Here is a 19,009-nt window from a genome sequence, read left to right on the forward strand (position 1 = left end):
GCAGTAAACCATGGCACTTCAAGTGGTGTCAAACTGCATTCGTTCTACAGTGTAGATGCTCCCCAGGTCTAAACATAAAATTGATTGGTTTCGTGGACACCTTATTCACATACAAAGTAATTGCATACACAATGTTGTGATCATCTTGTGAAAGAAACGGTTTGAGTGCATTGAGTCATCAGAAAGCAAAGGCGCCATTATCTCCATGATGATTTCAGGAGTATTTTGGAGTTTGGTGAAAGGATGCTCAACCTTTATAATAATTATAGAAAATTAAGTATCTAACAATTTGCTCTACTGTTTCCTGATATCACGAATCTGGCTGACCTTGGCTAGGTCTTAAATCAGTTTGACAATGTAGGGACCAACAACATTCTCCGTGGCCAGGACTAAGGGTGCATCTACACTGTGGAATTAATGCAGCTTGATCCCACTTGAACGGCCATGGCTCTATTCTATGGGATTCTGGGAGTTGTAGTTTGGGGATGTACCAGCCCTTTTTGGTGGAGGAAGCTCTAGACCAGGGGTCCTCAAACATTTTGAACAGAGGGCCACTCACAGTCCCTCAAACTGTTGGAGGGCCGGATTTTAATTTGAAAAGAGCATGAATCAATTCTTATGCACACTGCACAGATCTTATTTGTAGTGCAAAAACACTTAAAAACAATACAATAATTAAAATGAAGAACAGTTTTAACACTTATAAACTTATTAGTATTTCAATGGGAAGTGTGGGTCTTTTTTGGCTGATGAGATAGGATTGTTGCTGTTTTTGTGTGCTTTCAAGTAGTTTCAGACTTAGATTGACCCTGAGCGAGGGCCAGGTAAATGACCTTGGAGGGCCTGCTCTAGACCTTATAATCTCAATGTTTTGTGTAATAATAATAATAATAATAATAATAATAATAATAATTTTGTTTCTTACCCGCCTCTCCTCACAGCTTGAGGTAGGTTACAACACTGTTGAAATACACAATCAAAACACATAATAAATTAAAACCACTCTGTAAAATACTCATATTAAAACATATTTACATAAAATACATATTTAAACACACAAACAAAAATTAGAAAAAAATTGCAGTTTAAAGTGTAGCATTGCCTCTCTTATTGCATGATGGACATAGGTGCAAAAATGCACCAGATATTGCACAATGAACACGAGTGCCGAATGCACCACATATTGCATGATGAACACGGGCGCCAAATGCACCAGATATTGCACAAAGAAGACGGCTGCCAAATGCACCAGATATTGCATGACGATCAGGGGTCCAAGATGCACGACAAACACAGGTGCAAAGTGCACCAGATATTGCATGAAGGAGACAGCTACCAAATGCACCAGATATTCTATGATGAACACGGGTGCAAAAATGCACCAGATATTGCACAGTGAACATGGGTGCCGAATGCACCAGATATTGCATGATGAACATGGGTGCCAAATGCACCAGATAGTGCATAACGAACATGGGTGCCAAATGCACCAGATATTGTATGATGAACACGAGTGCCAAATGCACCAGATATTGCATGATGAACACGGGTGCAAAATGCACCAGATATTGCATGAAGAAGACGGCCGCCAAATTCACCAGATATTCTATGGCGAACACGAGTGCAAAATGTACCAGATATTGTATGATGAACATGGGTGCCAAATGCACCAGATATTGCATAACAAACACAGGTGCAAAAATGCACCAGATATTGTACAATGAACGTGGAAGCCAAATGCACCAGATATTGCATGACGACCACGGGTGCAAAGTGCGTCAGATTTTGCATGACGAACACGGGTGCCAAAGGAACCAGATATTGTTTGATAAACACGGGTGCAAAATGCACCAGATACGCCACTGCATCTTGAGTGTATTTCTGCTGTCTTGGTAGCCTAACAGTAGCGATGATGCGGAGCTGAGAAACTCTTGCAGCTCTGTTCGGCCTCGAGCAGGAAGCCGGAAACCAACCAGACGAAGCGGCTTTTGTGAGTCTGTGTGAGTGTGAGAAGGCATGCTGCGAGTCTGTGCAGAAGCGTGGGGCTGGGTGACTCAACTCTGCCCTGCTTTATCTGCAACCAAAACAAAGAGAGCAGGGGCACTTTCCCATCCAGCTCCCCCTTTGCATCCATTCCCTTTTGACTCCAGAATAAGCATCCTTGACCCACATTGGGATCCTTTTCGGTTGTATCTACACTGGAGAAGAAATGCAGTTCAGAGCTACTTTGAATCTCCTTTGCAGAGAGAAAAGAGGCAGTGAAATGATACCAAACTATAAACTCCAAGATCCCATAGCCTTGAGCCATGGGAGTGGAATGGCACAAACTATAAATCCCAGGATCCCATAAGAAACAGTACCAAACTATAAACCCATAAGATCCCATAAGAAATTGAACAAACTATAAATCCCAGGACCCCATAGCCTTGAGCCATGGGAGTGGAATGGCACAAACTATAAATCCCAGGATTCCATAAGAAACAGCACCAAACTATAAACCCATAAGGTCCCATAAGAAATTAAACAAACTATAAATCCCTGGACCCCATATCCTCGAGCCATGGCAATGAAATGGCACCAAACTATACATCCCAAGACTCCATATTTAGCCATGGCAGCGAAATGGCACCAAACTACAAATCCCCAGACCCTATGTCACTGAGTCGTGGTAGTGAAAATGGCTCCAACCTACACATCCCAAGACTCCATGTTGAAGCCATAGCCGTGAAATGGCATGAAAGTATACATCCCAAGACCATATAGCAGTGAAATGGCAGCAAACTATACATCTTAAGACCCCATGGCAGTGAAATGGCAGCAAACTATACATCCCAAGATCCCATGGCAGTGAAATGAGAGCAAACTATACATCCCAAGACCCAATCGCAGTGAAATGGCAACAAACTATACATCCCAAGACTCCATATTTAAGCCATGGCAGTGAAATGGCAGCAAACTATACATCCCAAGACCCTATGGCAGTGAAATGGCAGCAAACTATACATTCCAAGACCCCATGGCAGTAAAATGGCAGCAAACTATACATCCCAAGACCCTATGGCAGTGAAATGGCAGCAAACTATATATCCCAAGACCCCATGGCAGTGAAATAGCAGCAAACTATAAATCCCAAGACCCCATCGCAGTGAAATAGCAGCAAACTATACATCCCAAGACCCCATGGCTGCCATTTCACTGCCATGGGGTCTTGAGATGTATAGTTTGTTGCCATTTCATTGCCATGGGGTCTTGGGATGTATAGTTTGCTGCCATTTCACTGCGATTGGGTCTTGAGATGTCTAGTTTGCTGCCATTTCACTGCCACGGGGTCTTGGGATGTATAGTTTGCTGCCATTTCACTGTCATTGCTTAAATATGGAGTCTTGGGATGTGTAGGTTGGTTCGCTGCCATGGCTCAAGGATATGGGGTCCTGGGATTTATAGTTTGTTCAATTTCTTACAGGATCTTATGGGTTTATAGTTTGGTGCCATTTCTTATGGGATCTGGGATTTATAGTTTGTGCCATTTCACTACCATGGTTCAATGATATAGTGTCTTGGGATTTGTAGTTTTGTGCCATTTCACAGCTATAGGGACTTAGGATGTATAGTTTGCTGTCATTTCACTGCCATGGGGTCTTGGGATGTATAGTTTGCTGCCATTTCACTGCTATGGGGTCTTGGGATGTATAGTTTCGTGCCATTTCACTGCCATGGCTTCAATATGGAGTCTTGGGATGTGTAGGTTGGCCATTCTCTCCATCCTTAACTTCCTTAAAAATGAGCAGCTGGTTTTACATTTCAACCCACCCCACTCCACCTTAACTCTTTGCAGCCCTGGCTTCCTTAAGGCGCATGCGCAGTGGGGTCCTCCCATTCCCCTCCCGTTTCGCCTTGGAAGTTGTGAATGGCGCCGCTGTTTGGCCGGAGCCTAGAAAAAAAAGAAGAAAGCGTCGGGTGCGCATGCGCGAGGGGATTTTGAGAGCGGTTCGGTCAGTCGCTCCAGAGGCGCCGAAGAGAGAGGATCGCTTAGTTTAGTGGAAAGGAAAGCGAGTTGTGCGCATGCGCATAGAGCGAGCGGGAGCCCGAGAGCGCCTCAGCTAGTCAGTCGCTTCAGAGGCGCCGAAGAGAGAGGACCTCTGCGAAGTTGGCTAGGAATAGTAGTAGTAGTAGTAGTAATATGAAGGAAAGGAGGAGCGTGTGAGGAGGAGGAAGGAGAAAGAAGGAGAGAGGTATGCGCCATGCCTCGGGTGGTCCCCGACCAGAGAAGCAAGTTCGAGAACGAGGAGTTCTTCAGGAAGCTGAGCCGAGAGTGTGAGGTGAGAGGAGGAAGGAAGGAGGAAGGAGAGGCCGGAGCAGCCTCGCTCGGGCACCTCAGGGCAGGCCAGGCCCTTCTCTCTCTCTCTGTCTCTCAACTGAGGGGAAAGCTGCTGCCTCTCTCTTTCTCCTGAGGGAAGGGATGCTCTACACGCCAGGGCTGATGTTGTGGTTCTCCTCAGAAGGAAAGAGCTTTTCCCTACAAGAGTTAGGAGGAGTTACTCTTTCATAAGCGTTAGGAGAGGTTACTTTTCCCATCAGTTAGGAGAAGTTACTTTTTCATAACTTAGAAGTTACTTTCTCCATTAGAGTTAAGGGAAGTTACTTTTTCCCTGAGAGTTAAGGGAAGTTCCTTTTACCATAAGAGTTAGGAGAAGTTACTTTTTCATAACTTAGAAGTTACTTTTTATAAGCATTTGGGGAAGTTGCTTTCTCCATTAGAGTTAAGGGAAGTTCCTTTTTCCCTGAGTTAGGAGATGCTACTTTTTCATAAGAGTTATATGTTACTTTTTATTAAGAATTTGGGGAAGTTGCTTTCTCCATTAGAGTCAAAGGGAGTTACTTTCCCCCTAACAGTTAGGAGAAGTTACTTTTTCATAAGAGTTATATGTTACTTTTTATAAGAGTTTGGGTCCATAAGAGTTTGGGGAAGTTATTTTCTCCACTACAGTTAAGGGAAGTTCCTTTTTCCCTAAAAGTTTGGAGAAGTTACTTTTTCATAAGAGTTAGAATTTGCTTTTTATAAGAGTTTGGGGAAGGTACTTTCTCCATAAGAGTTTGGGGAAGGTACTTTCTCCATTAGAGTTAAGGGAAGTTACTTTTTCCCTAAAAGTTAAGAGAAATTACTTTTTCATATGAGTTAGAATTTCCTTTTTATAAGAGTTTGGGGAAGTTACTTTCTCCACTACAGTTAAGGGAAGTTCCTTTTCCCCTAAGAGTTAGGAGAAGTTGCTTTTTCATAAGAGTTTAAGAGTTTGGGGAAGGTACTGTCTCCATAAGTTTGGGGAAGGTACTTTCTCCTAACTTTTCTCCTAATTCTGCAGAAGAAAATAGAAGTTACTTTTTCCATAAGAGTTTGGGGAGGGAAGGTACTTTCTCCATTAGAGTTAGGGGAAGTTATTTTTTTTCCCTAAGAGTTAGAAGTTACTTTTTTTCATAAGAGTTTGGGGAAGGTACTTTTTCATAAGAGGTAGGAGTTACTTTTTATAAGAGTTTGGGGAAGTTACTTTCTCCATTAGAGTTAAGGAAAGGTGCTTTTTCCCTAAGAGTTAGGAGAAGTTACTTTTTCTCTAAGAGTTGGGAGGTTACTTTTTCCCTAAGTTAGGAGAAGTTATTTTTTTCCATAACAGTCAGGGAAAGTTACTTTTTCCATAAGATGAGAAGTTCTTTTTCCATCAGAGGTAGGAATTACTTTCTCCATTATAGTTAGTTTTTCCATAAGAGTTAGGAGTTATTTTTTTCATAAGAGTCTGGGGAAATTACTTTTTCCATTAGAGTTAGAGAAAGCTACATTTTCCAAACAGTCAGGGAAAGTTACTTTTTTCCATAAGAGTTAGGAGAACTTACTTTTTACTTTTCCCATCAGAATTAGGAGTTACTTTCTCCATTAGAGTTAGGGGAAGTTACTTTTTCCATAAGAGTTAGAGGAGGTTCTTTTTCCATCAGAGTTAGGAGTTACTTTCTATTAGAGTTGATGGAAGTTATTTTTTTCCCATAAATCAGGGAAAGCTACATTTTCCATAAGAGTCAGAGAAAGTTATTTTTTCCATAAGTTAGAAGTTACTTTTTCCATAGGAGTTAGGAGGAGTTACTTTTTTTTAAGGGGATGTCTACATGCCAGGGTTGTTGTAGTGTTTCTCCTCAGAAGAAAATAGGAGAAGTTGCTTTTTCCACAAGAGTTAGGAGGAGTTACTTTTTTATAAAGGGATGTCTACACTCCAGGGTTGTTGTGTTTCCCCTCAGAAGAGCTAGAACAAGTTACTTTTTCATAATTTAGGAGATGTTACTTTTAATTAGGGGAGAAGTTACTTTGCTTTTAAGTGGTCCCAATCCCAAGGGATAGAGGCCGTTTAATGTTGATATATTGTATTTTGATATTTATGTATTTTGATACATTGTATTTTATGTTGTATGGAACCACTGTGTGCTTTGGGAGATAATGGTGGGATATAAATAACGATTATTATTATTATTATTATTATTATTATTGTAGGCAGGGCTATGAAAAGTTACTTTGTGATGTGGGTGATGAGAAAGTTACCTTTTTTGAGTAGGGACTACACACCAGGTTTGTTGTTTTTCCCACAAGAAGCAAGAGATGGCTCATATTGGACTTGATCCAAACACAGAGCCCGCTGCATAGGGCCTTGCTTCAGTGCAGACCCAGGAAAGCCTGAGAGAAGTTACTTTCTTATACACAACAGGAAAGTTACTTTTTTGAAGGGGAAACTACATACTAGGTTTGTTGTTGTTTTCTCTTCCGGAGTCAAGATAATCCACAATCCATTTTTTGTATTATATGTATATTCCCTTGGTTGGTTGTTCAGACGCCATAGGGTGCATCTACACTGTAGAATGAATGCAGTTTGACATCACTTTAACTACTGGTAGTTGTGGTTATGCAAGGTCTAGAGCAGTGGTTCTCAACCTTCCTAATGCCGCAACCCCTTAATACGGTTCTTCATGTTGTGGTGACCCCCAAACATAACATTATTTTCATTGCTACTTCATAACTGTCATTTTCCTATGATTGTGAATCATCATGTAAATATCTGATATGCAGGATGTATTTTCATTCACTGGACCAAATTTGGCACAAATACCCGATATACCCAAATTTGAATGTTGAAGAGGTTGGGAGGATTGATTTTGTCATTTGGACGTTGTAGTTGCTGGGATTTATAGTTCACCTACAATCAAAGAGCATTCTGAACTCCACCAATGATGGAATTGAACCAGACTTGGCACACAGGACTCCAATGACCCACAGAAAATACTGGAAGGGTCTGGTGGAAATTGATCTTGAGTTTGGGAGTTGTAGTTCATCTACATCCAGAGAGCACTGTGGACTCAAACAATGATGGATCTGGACCAAACTTGGTATGAATACTCAATATGCCCAAATCCGAAAACTGGTGGAGTTTGGGGAAAATAGTCTTTGACATTTGGGAATTGATCTTGAGTTTGGGAGTTGTAGTTCACCTACATCCAGAGAGCACTGTGGACTCAATGATGGATCTGGACCAAACTTGGTATGAATACTCAATATGCCCAAATGTGAACATTGCTGGAGTTTGGGGAAAATAGGAATTGACATTTGGGAATTGTAGTTGCTGGGATTTATAGTTCTCCTACAATCAAATAGCATTCTGAGTCCTACCAACGAGAGAATTGGGCCAAACTTCTCACTCAGAACCCCCATGACTAATAGAAAATACTGTGTTTTTTCATGGTCTTTGGCGACCCCTCTGACACCCCCTCGTGACCCTCTGAGGGGTCCAGACCCCCAGGTTGAGAAACACTGGTCTAGAGCCTTCTCTGCTGAAGAGAACTGGTATCTCATCAAATGATAAACCGTAACTTTAGCCCTCCCTCCCAGTGTTTTGGACTTTAACTCCCACCGGCTGGTAGGAATTATGGGAGTTGAAGTCCAAAACACCTGGAGGGAGGGCCAAAGTTTGCCCATGCCCATTCTACAGTGTTTATGCTTCCAGTTGGAGAATCTGTGACAATGTAGATGCCGGATGAGAGCTTTTCTGGTACCCTCAGCTGTCCAAATTGGTCCTAGAGCAAATCTAGTCTTGAACTCTCCTCCAAATGACTAAAGTAAGACTTTTTTTAACTTTGGGCATAACACACGATGATTGTGACTCATGAGAAAAGAAGCTTAATGCTTGATAGAAGCGGAAGGCAGTCAGAAAACACAACGATTGACTTAACACATGGCTTGACTCTATCAAAAAATCTGTAAATTTGTATGGTCTGATCCCGTCTGATTCATAGGGTTGCTAAGTTGAACCCTCACCGTATGGCAAAATAACATCAGCTCATTTGGTAGTAATGTATAAGTCGGTCCGTCAATGTTTGCAATCCACGGCATGCATTGAAAGAGCAAGGGGAAACCCATCCTCTGTTACTCAGATCTTGATGATGAGGACTCTGGGTAGGAAAAGGCACTGCTGGATTTGCAGATCTGTTGTGGTTGTGTTTGGTTATCTATCATGTCTTCGTTATATATAGTTTGGTCTTTAGAGATGTTAGCATCACATCCCTCCCAAGTACAGCAGTCTGCATTCAAGCCGATCAGCACTGAGCACAAAGCACGGTCTTATATGTTTAGTATGAAAAGATATGTGTGCTCGAGCGCTTGTATACATCTGTATTCACCAAAGGAGATAAAAAGTAAAGTTTCAAGAGGTCACATAGAAAGGGGACGCCATGGGATTTATCTACGGTAACATGCATTCATCATAATGTAACTACTGTTTACATTAATTCAGTGCTTAGATAAATATTTTCCTTCCCCTTACAATTTAAATTTGTGTTAAGTAGCATATGGTCTTTGCAAATCCTATATACATAAAGATATCTACAGATTTCCCTGCACCTGTATATCTGTATATATATATGTGTGTACATTATTCTTATATATGAATTTTCCCTCATATGTTTTCAAATCTCTGCAAACCCTATATAGATATAGATATTGAGAAATATATAAAGGTACCTTTATATCTGTATATCTCTCTCTGTGTGTGTATGCATATGTGTGTGTATATAAATAATTTTATATATGAATTTCCCCTCACATGTTTGCAGGTCTGCAAATCCTATACAGATATAGATATAGATATCGATAAATACATAGAGGTACCTATATATCTGTATATCTCTCTTTGTGTATGTATGTATATAAAAATAATTTTATATATGAATTTCCCACTCACATGTTTGCAGGTCTTTGCAAATCTTATTTTTATATAGGTATAATTATCTATATTAAGAGATATTTCTAGATCGATATGAATATAGATATATAGGGCTTGCAAATATTATAGGGGGAAATGTACACAGAAATATATATAGACATGTCTAGATAGATATGAATATAGATATATAGGGCTTGCAAATATTACAGGGTGAAATGTACATGGAAATATATATAAATATGTCTAGATGGATAAGAATATAGATATATAGGGCTTGCAAATATTACAGGGGAAATGCACACATACATAGAAAGGTGTCAAGATAGATATAAACATAGATATATAGGGCTTGCAAATATTACAGGAGGAAATGTACACAGAATGTCTAGATGAATATAAATATAGATATATAGCGCTTGCAAATATTACAGGGGGAAATGTAGACAGAAATATATAGAAACATGTCTAGATATGAATATAGATATATAGGGCTTGCAAATATTACAGGGGAAATGCACACATACATAGAAAGGTGTCAAGATAGATATAAACATAAATATATAGGGCTTGCAAATATTGCAGGAGGTAAATGCACATATAAAGAGAGGATTTGCATTTTGGAGGAAATGAATATGTGAAATTAGTATATATAATTCTAGATCTATATCTGTATTGTTTGTATAGGCGTTGTCTAGATCTGTATTGTTTGTATAGGTGTTGAATGTTGGTCTGTTATTATGTTGAAAGCCAGATTGAGTTCCCATGAGGAGATAGGATGGGATACAAATGATGTTTATTATTATTATTATTATTTTATTATTTTATTATTATTAGATGATATAAAACTGTTACGTTGAGATGTGTTTGTGTATGTATGTATGCAGAAGAGAATGGCAGATTGATTCATCCAAGTTAGATATTAATTTAGTAGTAGTAGTATTAACATAACTTGGTTAACTCAATCTTTCGCTCAGATGCTTGGGAATTTAGTTCCCCAATTCAATCAAGGGTTCCTGACTTAGTGTCCCTGGTACTGTGGATTGGATTGAAAACTAATGTTTTCCTTGCATTTTCTTCTAATTGCTTCAGTTCTTTTCTCTCACTGTGAAAACGGTAAATTTTAGTGTTTTTGTTGTTGTTCCTACCTACTCTGCAAGGAGGAAATCAATTTTAAACACATTCACAAAATGCAAATGTTAAGATGAATATTTTTTTTTCTGGGGAGAGGACGTCTATATAACTTTATTCAGAATCATAATACTCCTTTGACTTAAAAAAGAGCCACTTGCTTGATCCCTCAGCACTGGCAATGGGAGTCATGGTTGATGGGAGTTGTAATCAAAAACATGTGTGTAAAGAGTGCTGGGTTAGCTCAAGAAGACTTATTCTTTTATGCGAAGTATACAAAACCGTGCTTTGTGCTCAGTGTTCATTAACACGAATGCTGGCTACTGTACTTGAAAGCAATGTGATATTATTGTGAATTGTATGATGGTGTACCTTAAATTTCTGCACGTGAATATGTCCCATCCTCCATAAAGCCACATGTTTTCCCCTGGGGTTTCCTGAATATGGCGCACATGTGGCAGTTCCTATTTCTTCTTTTTCATTGTGTGCTCGCAGTGTGTCCAGCCCATTTCTGGCATTTATTGGCTCACATGCTGCTAGCAATATTAAAACAGAAATTTGGCTTCCTGTTTTTTTAGATTGGAGCAGTTCACACATACATTTTAATTTGTGTTTCTCAGTTTCTGCCTTGCTGTCACAAAACTGAAAGGTAGACTCTGCATTGAACAGTGTGTTGTGTTTGCATCTCTTTGCGCTGTGGTTGGGAATCACGAAGCTTTCTCCTTACAGGCATGTGAATTCATGCCATATACATAAAGTGCACAGAGAAATTACAGGATTTGCAGTCTCTACTGTCTAGTTACTTTAAGTATATGTCTGCTTTATTTGAGAGATAAATCTAATTGGAAAACTATTCATGTTTTTTTTTTGTGTCAGAAGCAGCTTGAGAAACTGCAAGTCGCTTCTGGTGTGAGAGAATTGGCTGTCTGCAAGGACGTTGCCCAGGGGACGCCTGGATGTTTTACCATCCTGTGGGAAGTTTCTCTCATGTCCCTACATAGGAACCTAGAGCTGACAAAAGGGAGCTCACCCTATCTTGTGGATTCAAACTATTTACCTTCAGGTCAGCAGTCCAGCCAGGAGCTCCCAGTGGCGCAATGGGTTAAACCTTTGTGCCGGCAGGACTGAAGACTGACAAGTCAGAGATTCAATTCCAGGGAGAGCACAGATGAGCTCCCTCTGTCAGCTCCAGCTCCCCATGCGGGGACATGAGAGAAGCCTCCCACAAGGTTGGTAAAATATCAAAACATTCAGATGTCCCCTGGACAACATCCTTACAGACGGCTAATTTTCTCATACCAGAAGCGACTTGCAATTTCTCAAGCTGCTTCTGACACGAAAAAAAAAACATGAATAGTTTTCCAATTAGATTTATCTCTCAAATAAGGCAGACATATACTTAAACTAACTCACACCAGAAGCAACTTGCAGTTTCTCAAGTTGCTTCTGACACGAAGAAAAAACATTAATAGTTTTCCAATTAGATTTATCTCTCAAATAAGGCAGACATATACTTAAACTAACTCACACCAGAAGCAACTTGCAGTTTCTCAAGCTGCTTCTGACACGAAAAAAAACATGAATAGTTTTCCAATTAGATTTATCTCTCAAATAAGGCAGACATATACTTAAACTAACTCACACCAGAAGCAACTTGCAGTTTCTCAAGCTGCTTCTGACACGAAAAAAAACATGAATAGTTTTCCAATTAGATTTATCTCTCAAATAAGGCAGACATATACTTAAACTAACTCACACCAGAAGCGACTTGCAGTTTCTCAAGTTGCTTCTGACACGAAGAAAAAACATTAATAGTTTTCCAATTAGATTTATCTCTCAAATAAGGCAGACATATACTTAATTAACTCACACCAGAAGCAACTTGCAGTTTCTCAAGCTGCTTCTGACACGAAAAAAAAACATGAATAGTTTTCCAATTAGATTTATCTCTCAAATAGGGCAGACATATACTTAAACTAACTCACACCAGAAGCGACTTGCAGTTTCTCAAGCTGCTTCTGACACACAAAAAAAAGCACAGGGGTTGAACCCATTGTGCCACTGCGACACACTATTCATGGTGTTGGAAAGCCATTTTTGTGTCTTTTGTTGGTCCCTTTTAAATGGGTACATTCCCATCTACCAGTTGCTTATGAAGTACGTATCTCCTATTACATAGGTAGTGGTGTTTTTTCTCTTATTTTCTCCCACAATAAAATGTCCTTGCCTTTTTCCTCTTCTGTCATCGATGGAAAAATGTGTTCTAGAACAGATATAAACAATAGTTATTGCCGAGGATCATGGTCCCGTTGTCAAGATAAAGTTGAATTGTGACAAGCAATAGTTTTTATTATCTGAAATTTTAGTAGCGTAGTGGCATGTTGATAGTTTGTTGCATCTATTTTGGAGTACTGTCTGTGCTTGTTCTCCTAGATATGGAGGACTCGGTGTTTGCTTCACTGCATTATCTCTGCAGACTTGTCCTTATCTCTTTCCCGACGTTGTAAAACAGGCAGGATTCACTTTTTGATTTGGCCTGTGCTGTTTGCAGATAAAATACACTGGCTTCCGGGACAGACCGCACGAAGAGAGACAGGCCAGGTTTCAGAACGCTTGCCGGGATGGACGGTCTGAGATAGTAAGTACACATATTTACATTCTTCGCTCTTTTAAAATGTACTTGTTTCTCCTTTATGTTCTGGATAGTTTAGAGCAGGCATGAGCAAACTTTCTAACTTGAGGGCCGCATGGTGGGGTGGGCGGTCCAAGAGGGAGGGGGTTATCCCCAAGCCCCATTCCTGCCCTTTCCTCCATTATTATTATTATTATTATTAGGTTCTTGTAGGTTTTTTCGGGCTATAGGGCCATGTTCTAGAGGCATTTCTCCTGATGTTTCGCATGCATCTATGGCAAGCATCCTCAGAGGTAGTGAGGTCATTTGGAAATAGGAAAATGGGTTTGAATCTGTGGAATGACTGGGGTGGGGCAAAGAGCTCTTCTCTGCTGAAGCTAGGTGTGAATGTTTCAGCTGAACACCTTCATTAGCATTTGAAGGCCTGGCAGAGCCTGGGAAAATGTTCTGTTGAGAGGTGTTAAGATGTGCCTGGTTGTTTCCTCTCTGCTGTTTTGCTGTTGTAATTTTAGAGTTTTAACACCTCTCAACAGAACATTTTCCCAGGCTCAGCCAGGCCTTCAAATGCTAATGAAGAGGTGTTAAGATGTGCCTGGTTGTTTCCTCTCTGCTGTTTTGCTGTTGTAATTTTATAGTTTTAACACCTCTCAACAGAACATTTTCCCAGGCTCAGCCAGGCCTTCAAATGCTAATGAAGGTGTTCAGCTGAAACATTCACACCTAGCTTGAGCAGAGAGCTCTTTGCCCCACCCCAGTCATTCCACAGATTCAAACCCATTTTCCTATTTCCAACAGACCTCACTACCTCTGAGGATGCTTGCCATAGATGCATGCGAAACGTCAGGAGAAATGCCTCTAGAACATGGCCCTATAGCCCGAAAAAACCTACAAGAACCTAGTGATTCCAGCCATGAAAGCCTTCGACAATACATTATTATTATTATTATTATTATTATCTTTATTTGTACCTCGCTAGCATCTCCCGAAGGACTCGATGCGGCTTACAAAGGCCAAGGCCCCATTAAAACAACAACATAACAATACACATAGCATTATAAAGCAAATCAAAACATTAAGCAATAACAGTAAACAATAGAAACAATACACCATGACACAATAAAACTAGGGCCGGGCCGAATGTAATGGGTACAGATTAAAAAGTGCTGAGTATGACAAGTGGGATAAAGGATTTTAGGGTAAGTGCAATGTGCAGACAATCTTAAATCTCTGATAAAGTGCTTCTGGGACATATTGCTGGAGTTTCCTATTCTGGAAAGGCACACTGGAACTCTTCCTGAAGACTGCCAGTGTAGGGGCTTGTCTGATGTCCTTGGGGAGGGTGTTCCAAAATCGGGGGGCCACCACAGAAAGGCCCTGTCCCTCATCCCCACCAGACGTGCCTGCACTACTTCAAAAAGTGAAGGAAAGACGGGGAAACGGTTGGATCCCAAAAGAGTTGGCCTTGGTCAGGATGAGATGATAAACGGGAGAGAAAAAGTGTATCCATTAGACCCCATATTGCCTACTACTGGTATAGAATCCTAGAACTGGAAGAGACCCCCAAGGGCCATTTATTTATTTATTTATTTAGAACTTTTATATCCCAATCTTCTCTACCTCTGCAGAGAGACTCAGACCGGCTAACAGCAAAGATTCAATGCTAACACTGAAAATCTAAAACATAATACACAACATTAAGTTACCAATTACATTACATAAAATTACATAAAAGCCGTTCGCCAGGATAAAATCGTGTCCAACTCAGTCCGTATGTCCAGTCCATATATTGTGATCAGTACCATTAGTCGATTGTCGGTCTCAGGCATCATTCCACAAAAGCTTTGTTGCACAGCCAGGTTTTCACTAGCTTCCTAAAGGTCAGGAAGGAGGGGGCAGAACTAATTTCATTTGGGAGGGAATTCCATAGTCGAGGGGCCACCACAGAAAAGGCCTTGTCTCTCGTCCCCACCAGACGCGCCTGTGAAGATGGCGGGACTGAGAGCAGGGCCTTTCCAGACGATCTTAACACTCTTGATGGTTCATAGGGGAGAATACATTCAGACAGGTAAACTGGGCCGGAACCATATAGGGTTTTATAGGTTAAAGCCAGCACTTTGAATTGTGCTCGGAAGCTAATTGGCAGTCAGTGGAGCTGGCGCAACAAGGGAGTTGTACGCTCCCTGTACCCCACCCCTGTTAGTAACCTGGCTGCCGAGCGTTGGACTAATTGCAGCTTCTGGGCAGTCTTCATAGGCAACCCCATATAGAGAGCGTTGCAGTAGTCTATACAGGATGTAACCAGAGCATGGACCACCATGGCCAAGTCCGACTTCCCAAGGTCAACCAATCCAACTCCCTACCATGCAACAAGGCACAATCAAAGCACTCCCGATAAGACAGCCTCCAGAGGAGGAGACTCCACCACACTCCCAGGCAGCCTATGCCACTCTCCAGGAAGTTCTTCCTAATATTTTCAGTTGAATCTCTTTCCCTGCCATTTGAAACCATTTCTCCTTGTGTCTTGGTCTCTAGAGCAGCAGAAAGTCAGTTTTCCCCTTCCTCCTCGATGGGACACCCTTGAAACATGGTTCTCGTGTTCCCTCTCTATCTTCTCTTCTCCCAACTAAACATACCCTGGAGGAAAGGAGGAAGGAAAAAGAGAAGGAAGGAAGGGTGGAAGAGAATGATGGGATGGAGGGAGGAAAGAGGGAAAGATGGAAAGACAAAAGGGGAGAAGGGGGGAAGGAGGAGGTTAGGAAGGAAGGATTTATTTGTCGTGTCAGATCAACCAGTCAATTATATTACATTTCTAACAGAACAAAGCAAACAAACAGACAAAATACAACATTTGTGAGTTTGGTAGTTGATTAAATGTCCTTTGACCAGTATCTGGCCACTTGGAGTGCTTCTGGTGTTGTTGCAAGAAGGTCCTCCATGGTGCATGTGGCAGGGCTCAGGTTGCATTGCAGCAGGTGGTCTGTGGTTTACTCCTCTCCACACTCGCACGTCAAGGATTCCACTTTGTAGCCCCATTTCTGAAGGTTGGCTCTGCATCTTGTGGTGCCAGAACGCAACCTGTTCAGCTCCTTCCAAGTTGCCCAGTCCTCCGTGTGCCCAGGGGGGAGTCTCTCATTTGGTATCAGCCATTGGTTGAGGTTCTGGGTTTGAGCCTGCCACTTTTGGACTCTCGCTTGCTGAGGAAGGAAGAATGGAAGAGTGGGAGGGAGAAAGAGGGAGGGAAGGAGGAAAGAAAGAAAGAAGGAAGGATATGATGGTGCGAGAGAGGAGGGCCTGAGAAAAGAGCCCAAGGGGCCGCATCCAGGCTCCAGGTCTGGGTTTACCCATACCTGGTTTAGTGACACAGTCCCACTTCAAACAGGAGTCAATACAATAAGGCAGGGGTCCTCAAACTAAGGCCCAGGGGCCAGATACGCCCCTCCAAGCTCATTTACCCGGCCCTCATTCTGGGTCAACTTAAGTCTGAAACAACTTGAAAGCACACAACAACAATCCTATCTCATCAGCTAAAAGCAGGCCCACACTTCCCATTGAAATACTGATAAGTTTATATTTGTTAAAATTGTTCTTCATTTTAATTATTGTGTTGTTTTTAAGTGATTTTTGCACAACAAATAAGATATGTGCAGTGTGCATAGGAATTCATTCATTTTTTTTTCAAATGAGAATCTGGCCCTCCAACAGTTTGGGGGACTGTGACCTGGCCCTCTGTTTATAAAGTTTGTGGACCCCCTGCAATAAGGCTTAGGAAGCTATTCCAAGATTTACGTACTTAATACTGCTCTACAAGAATGAAATAACTGTACTGAACTTTAATTCTTAAAGGTCTCCCCACCAGTTTGCATTCTTCCCAGGTGCATGGGCATTCAAGTTTGACTTTTTACAGTTAATTGCTATATCTCCAAGACCCAACTGTGATCTCTTCTTGCAGACATGCTGTAATTAGTTGAACTCACACACCTTAGGTTTAGAGCAAATATCTCCTTTCACATAATGCTTGACTGATTTTTAAATTGGAATCTGTCGGTGTTAGGAACAGCTCTCCGGCCCACCTGTGATCAGGTACTATTTAGCAGCATCCCTGAAGAAAATCCATTATTGGGTTGTTGTAGGTTTTTCCGGGCTATAGGGCCATGTTCTGGAGGCAATTTTTCTCCTGACGTTTCGCCTGCATCTATGGCAAGCATCCTCAAAGGTAGTGAGGTCTGTTGGAAGTAGGAAAAATGGGTTTATATATCTGTGGAATGACCAGGGTGAGACAAAGGACTGTTGTCTGCTGGAGCTAGGTGTGAATGTTTCAGCTGATCACCTTGATTAGCATTCAATGGCTTGGAAGTGCCTGGGGGGAATCTTTTGTTGAGAGAAGAAGCACAATTAAAGCCTTGGCAGACCGTGCAAAAAGAATCTGCGAAGCCCACCTCCTCCAAGAGGAACTGAACCACCTCAACTGGGCTCTACAGGCCAATGGATACTCCACCTCAGACATCAGAAGAGCTGCAAGACCAACAACAAGCCACAAGAGTAAAGATGAAGATCCACCCAGAGGAAAAGCGTTCTTGCCATACATCAAGGGAACCACTGACCGCATAGGGAAGCTGATGAAGAAACACAACATACAAACCACTTACAGACCCACCAAGAAAATCCAGCAAATGCTACGTTCAGCAAAGGACAAGAGGGATCCTCTCACCTCTGCAGGAGTCTACCGTGTACCATGCAGCTGTGGAGAAGTCTACATAGGGACCACCAAACGCAGCGTCCAGACACGCATCAAGGAACATGAAAGGCACTGCAAACTACTCCAACCAGAGAAGTCAGCCATAGCAGAGCACCTGATGTAGCAACCTGGAGACAGCATATTATTTGAGAATACAGAAATGCTAGACCACTCTCACAACCACCATGTCAGACTACACAGAGAAGCCATTGAAATCCACAAGCATGTGGACAATTTCAACAGAAAGGAAGAAACCATGAAAATGAACAAAATCTGGCTACCAGTATTAAAAACTCAAAAATGACAACAGCAAAACAACAGAGGGGAAACAAACAGGCACATAAAATCACTCTCAACAAAAGATTCCCCCCAGGCACTTCCAAGCCATTGAATGCTAATCAGGGTGATCAGCTGAAACATTCACACCTAGCCCCAGCAGCCAAAAGTCCTTTGTCTCACCCTGGTCATTCCACAGATATAAAAACCCATTTTTCCTACTTCCAACAGACCTCACTACCTCTGAGGATGCTTGCCATAGATGCAGGCGAAACGTCAAGAGAAAAATTGCCTCCAGGACATGGCCATATAGCCCGGAAAAACCTACAACAACCCAGTGATTCCGGCCATGAAAGCCTTCGACAATACAAAATCCATTATGCTGTAAAATCTTTAGGAATAGAGATAAGTTGCTTAATTTGAGGATATCAAATGCTATTCGCTAAATAAGTTTTGAGAAACTATGCAATTTGCCAAGTAGTAAATCTTGAGCGATATTTGGCAACGCATGCTGGCTCTGAGATACCTTGGCTTGCCTTCATAGAACTTAACCAATGTCAGTAGTATGTAACTGGAATACAGGGGCACCTGAGAGCAGTTTTCACAACTCAAATGAAATTTTATCAGTCAGTTTACAAGCAGGCACCTGCGGTTTCTTCACCCTTGAATGGGAGTGTTCCTATTGAAATTTCCAGTCATCCTGTGCTATTCAGATTTGCAGGCACCCTTTCCCCTGCACAGTCATTACTCTTCCCATTCTATTATATGGTGTCAAAAGAGCTGGGGGAGTAGCTAGTTGAGAGGAAGTTTCTTCCCTTTCTCCACCATTTATATAAATAAAAATGTAATGTTCGTTTGTGGGATTAACATAATTTACAAAACCACTAGACGAATTGACACCAAATTTGAACACAATACACCTATCAAGCCAATGAGTGTCTATCACCCCTAAAAACACACAAAAAACCAGCAGAACAGACTTAAAACCCCACA

At 41.4% G+C, this 19,009-nt stretch overlaps 1 protein-coding gene across 2 annotated transcripts in view; it reads left to right on the forward strand.

Annotated features, from left to right (window-relative positions):
* Positions 1-3,981: 3,981 nt before the first annotated feature.
* Positions 3,982-19,009, forward strand: part of CBFB (core-binding factor subunit beta) — a 61,863-nt gene continuing 46,835 nt past the window's right edge. For both annotated transcript variants that reach the window (XM_067471010.1, XM_067471009.1), the window contains exons 1-2: positions 3,982-4,319; positions 12,925-13,011. In XM_067471010.1, the coding sequence (XP_067327111.1) occupies positions 4,242-4,319; positions 12,925-13,011 (165 nt within the window). In that variant the 5' untranslated portion in view covers positions 3,982-4,241. The remainder of the gene's footprint in view (positions 4,320-12,924; positions 13,012-19,009) is intronic.

The sequence above is a fragment of the Anolis sagrei genome, chromosome 8 (assembly GCF_037176765.1).
Source record: "Anolis sagrei isolate rAnoSag1 chromosome 8, rAnoSag1.mat, whole genome shotgun sequence".
NCBI lineage: Eukaryota > Metazoa > Chordata > Lepidosauria > Squamata > Dactyloidae > Anolis > Anolis sagrei.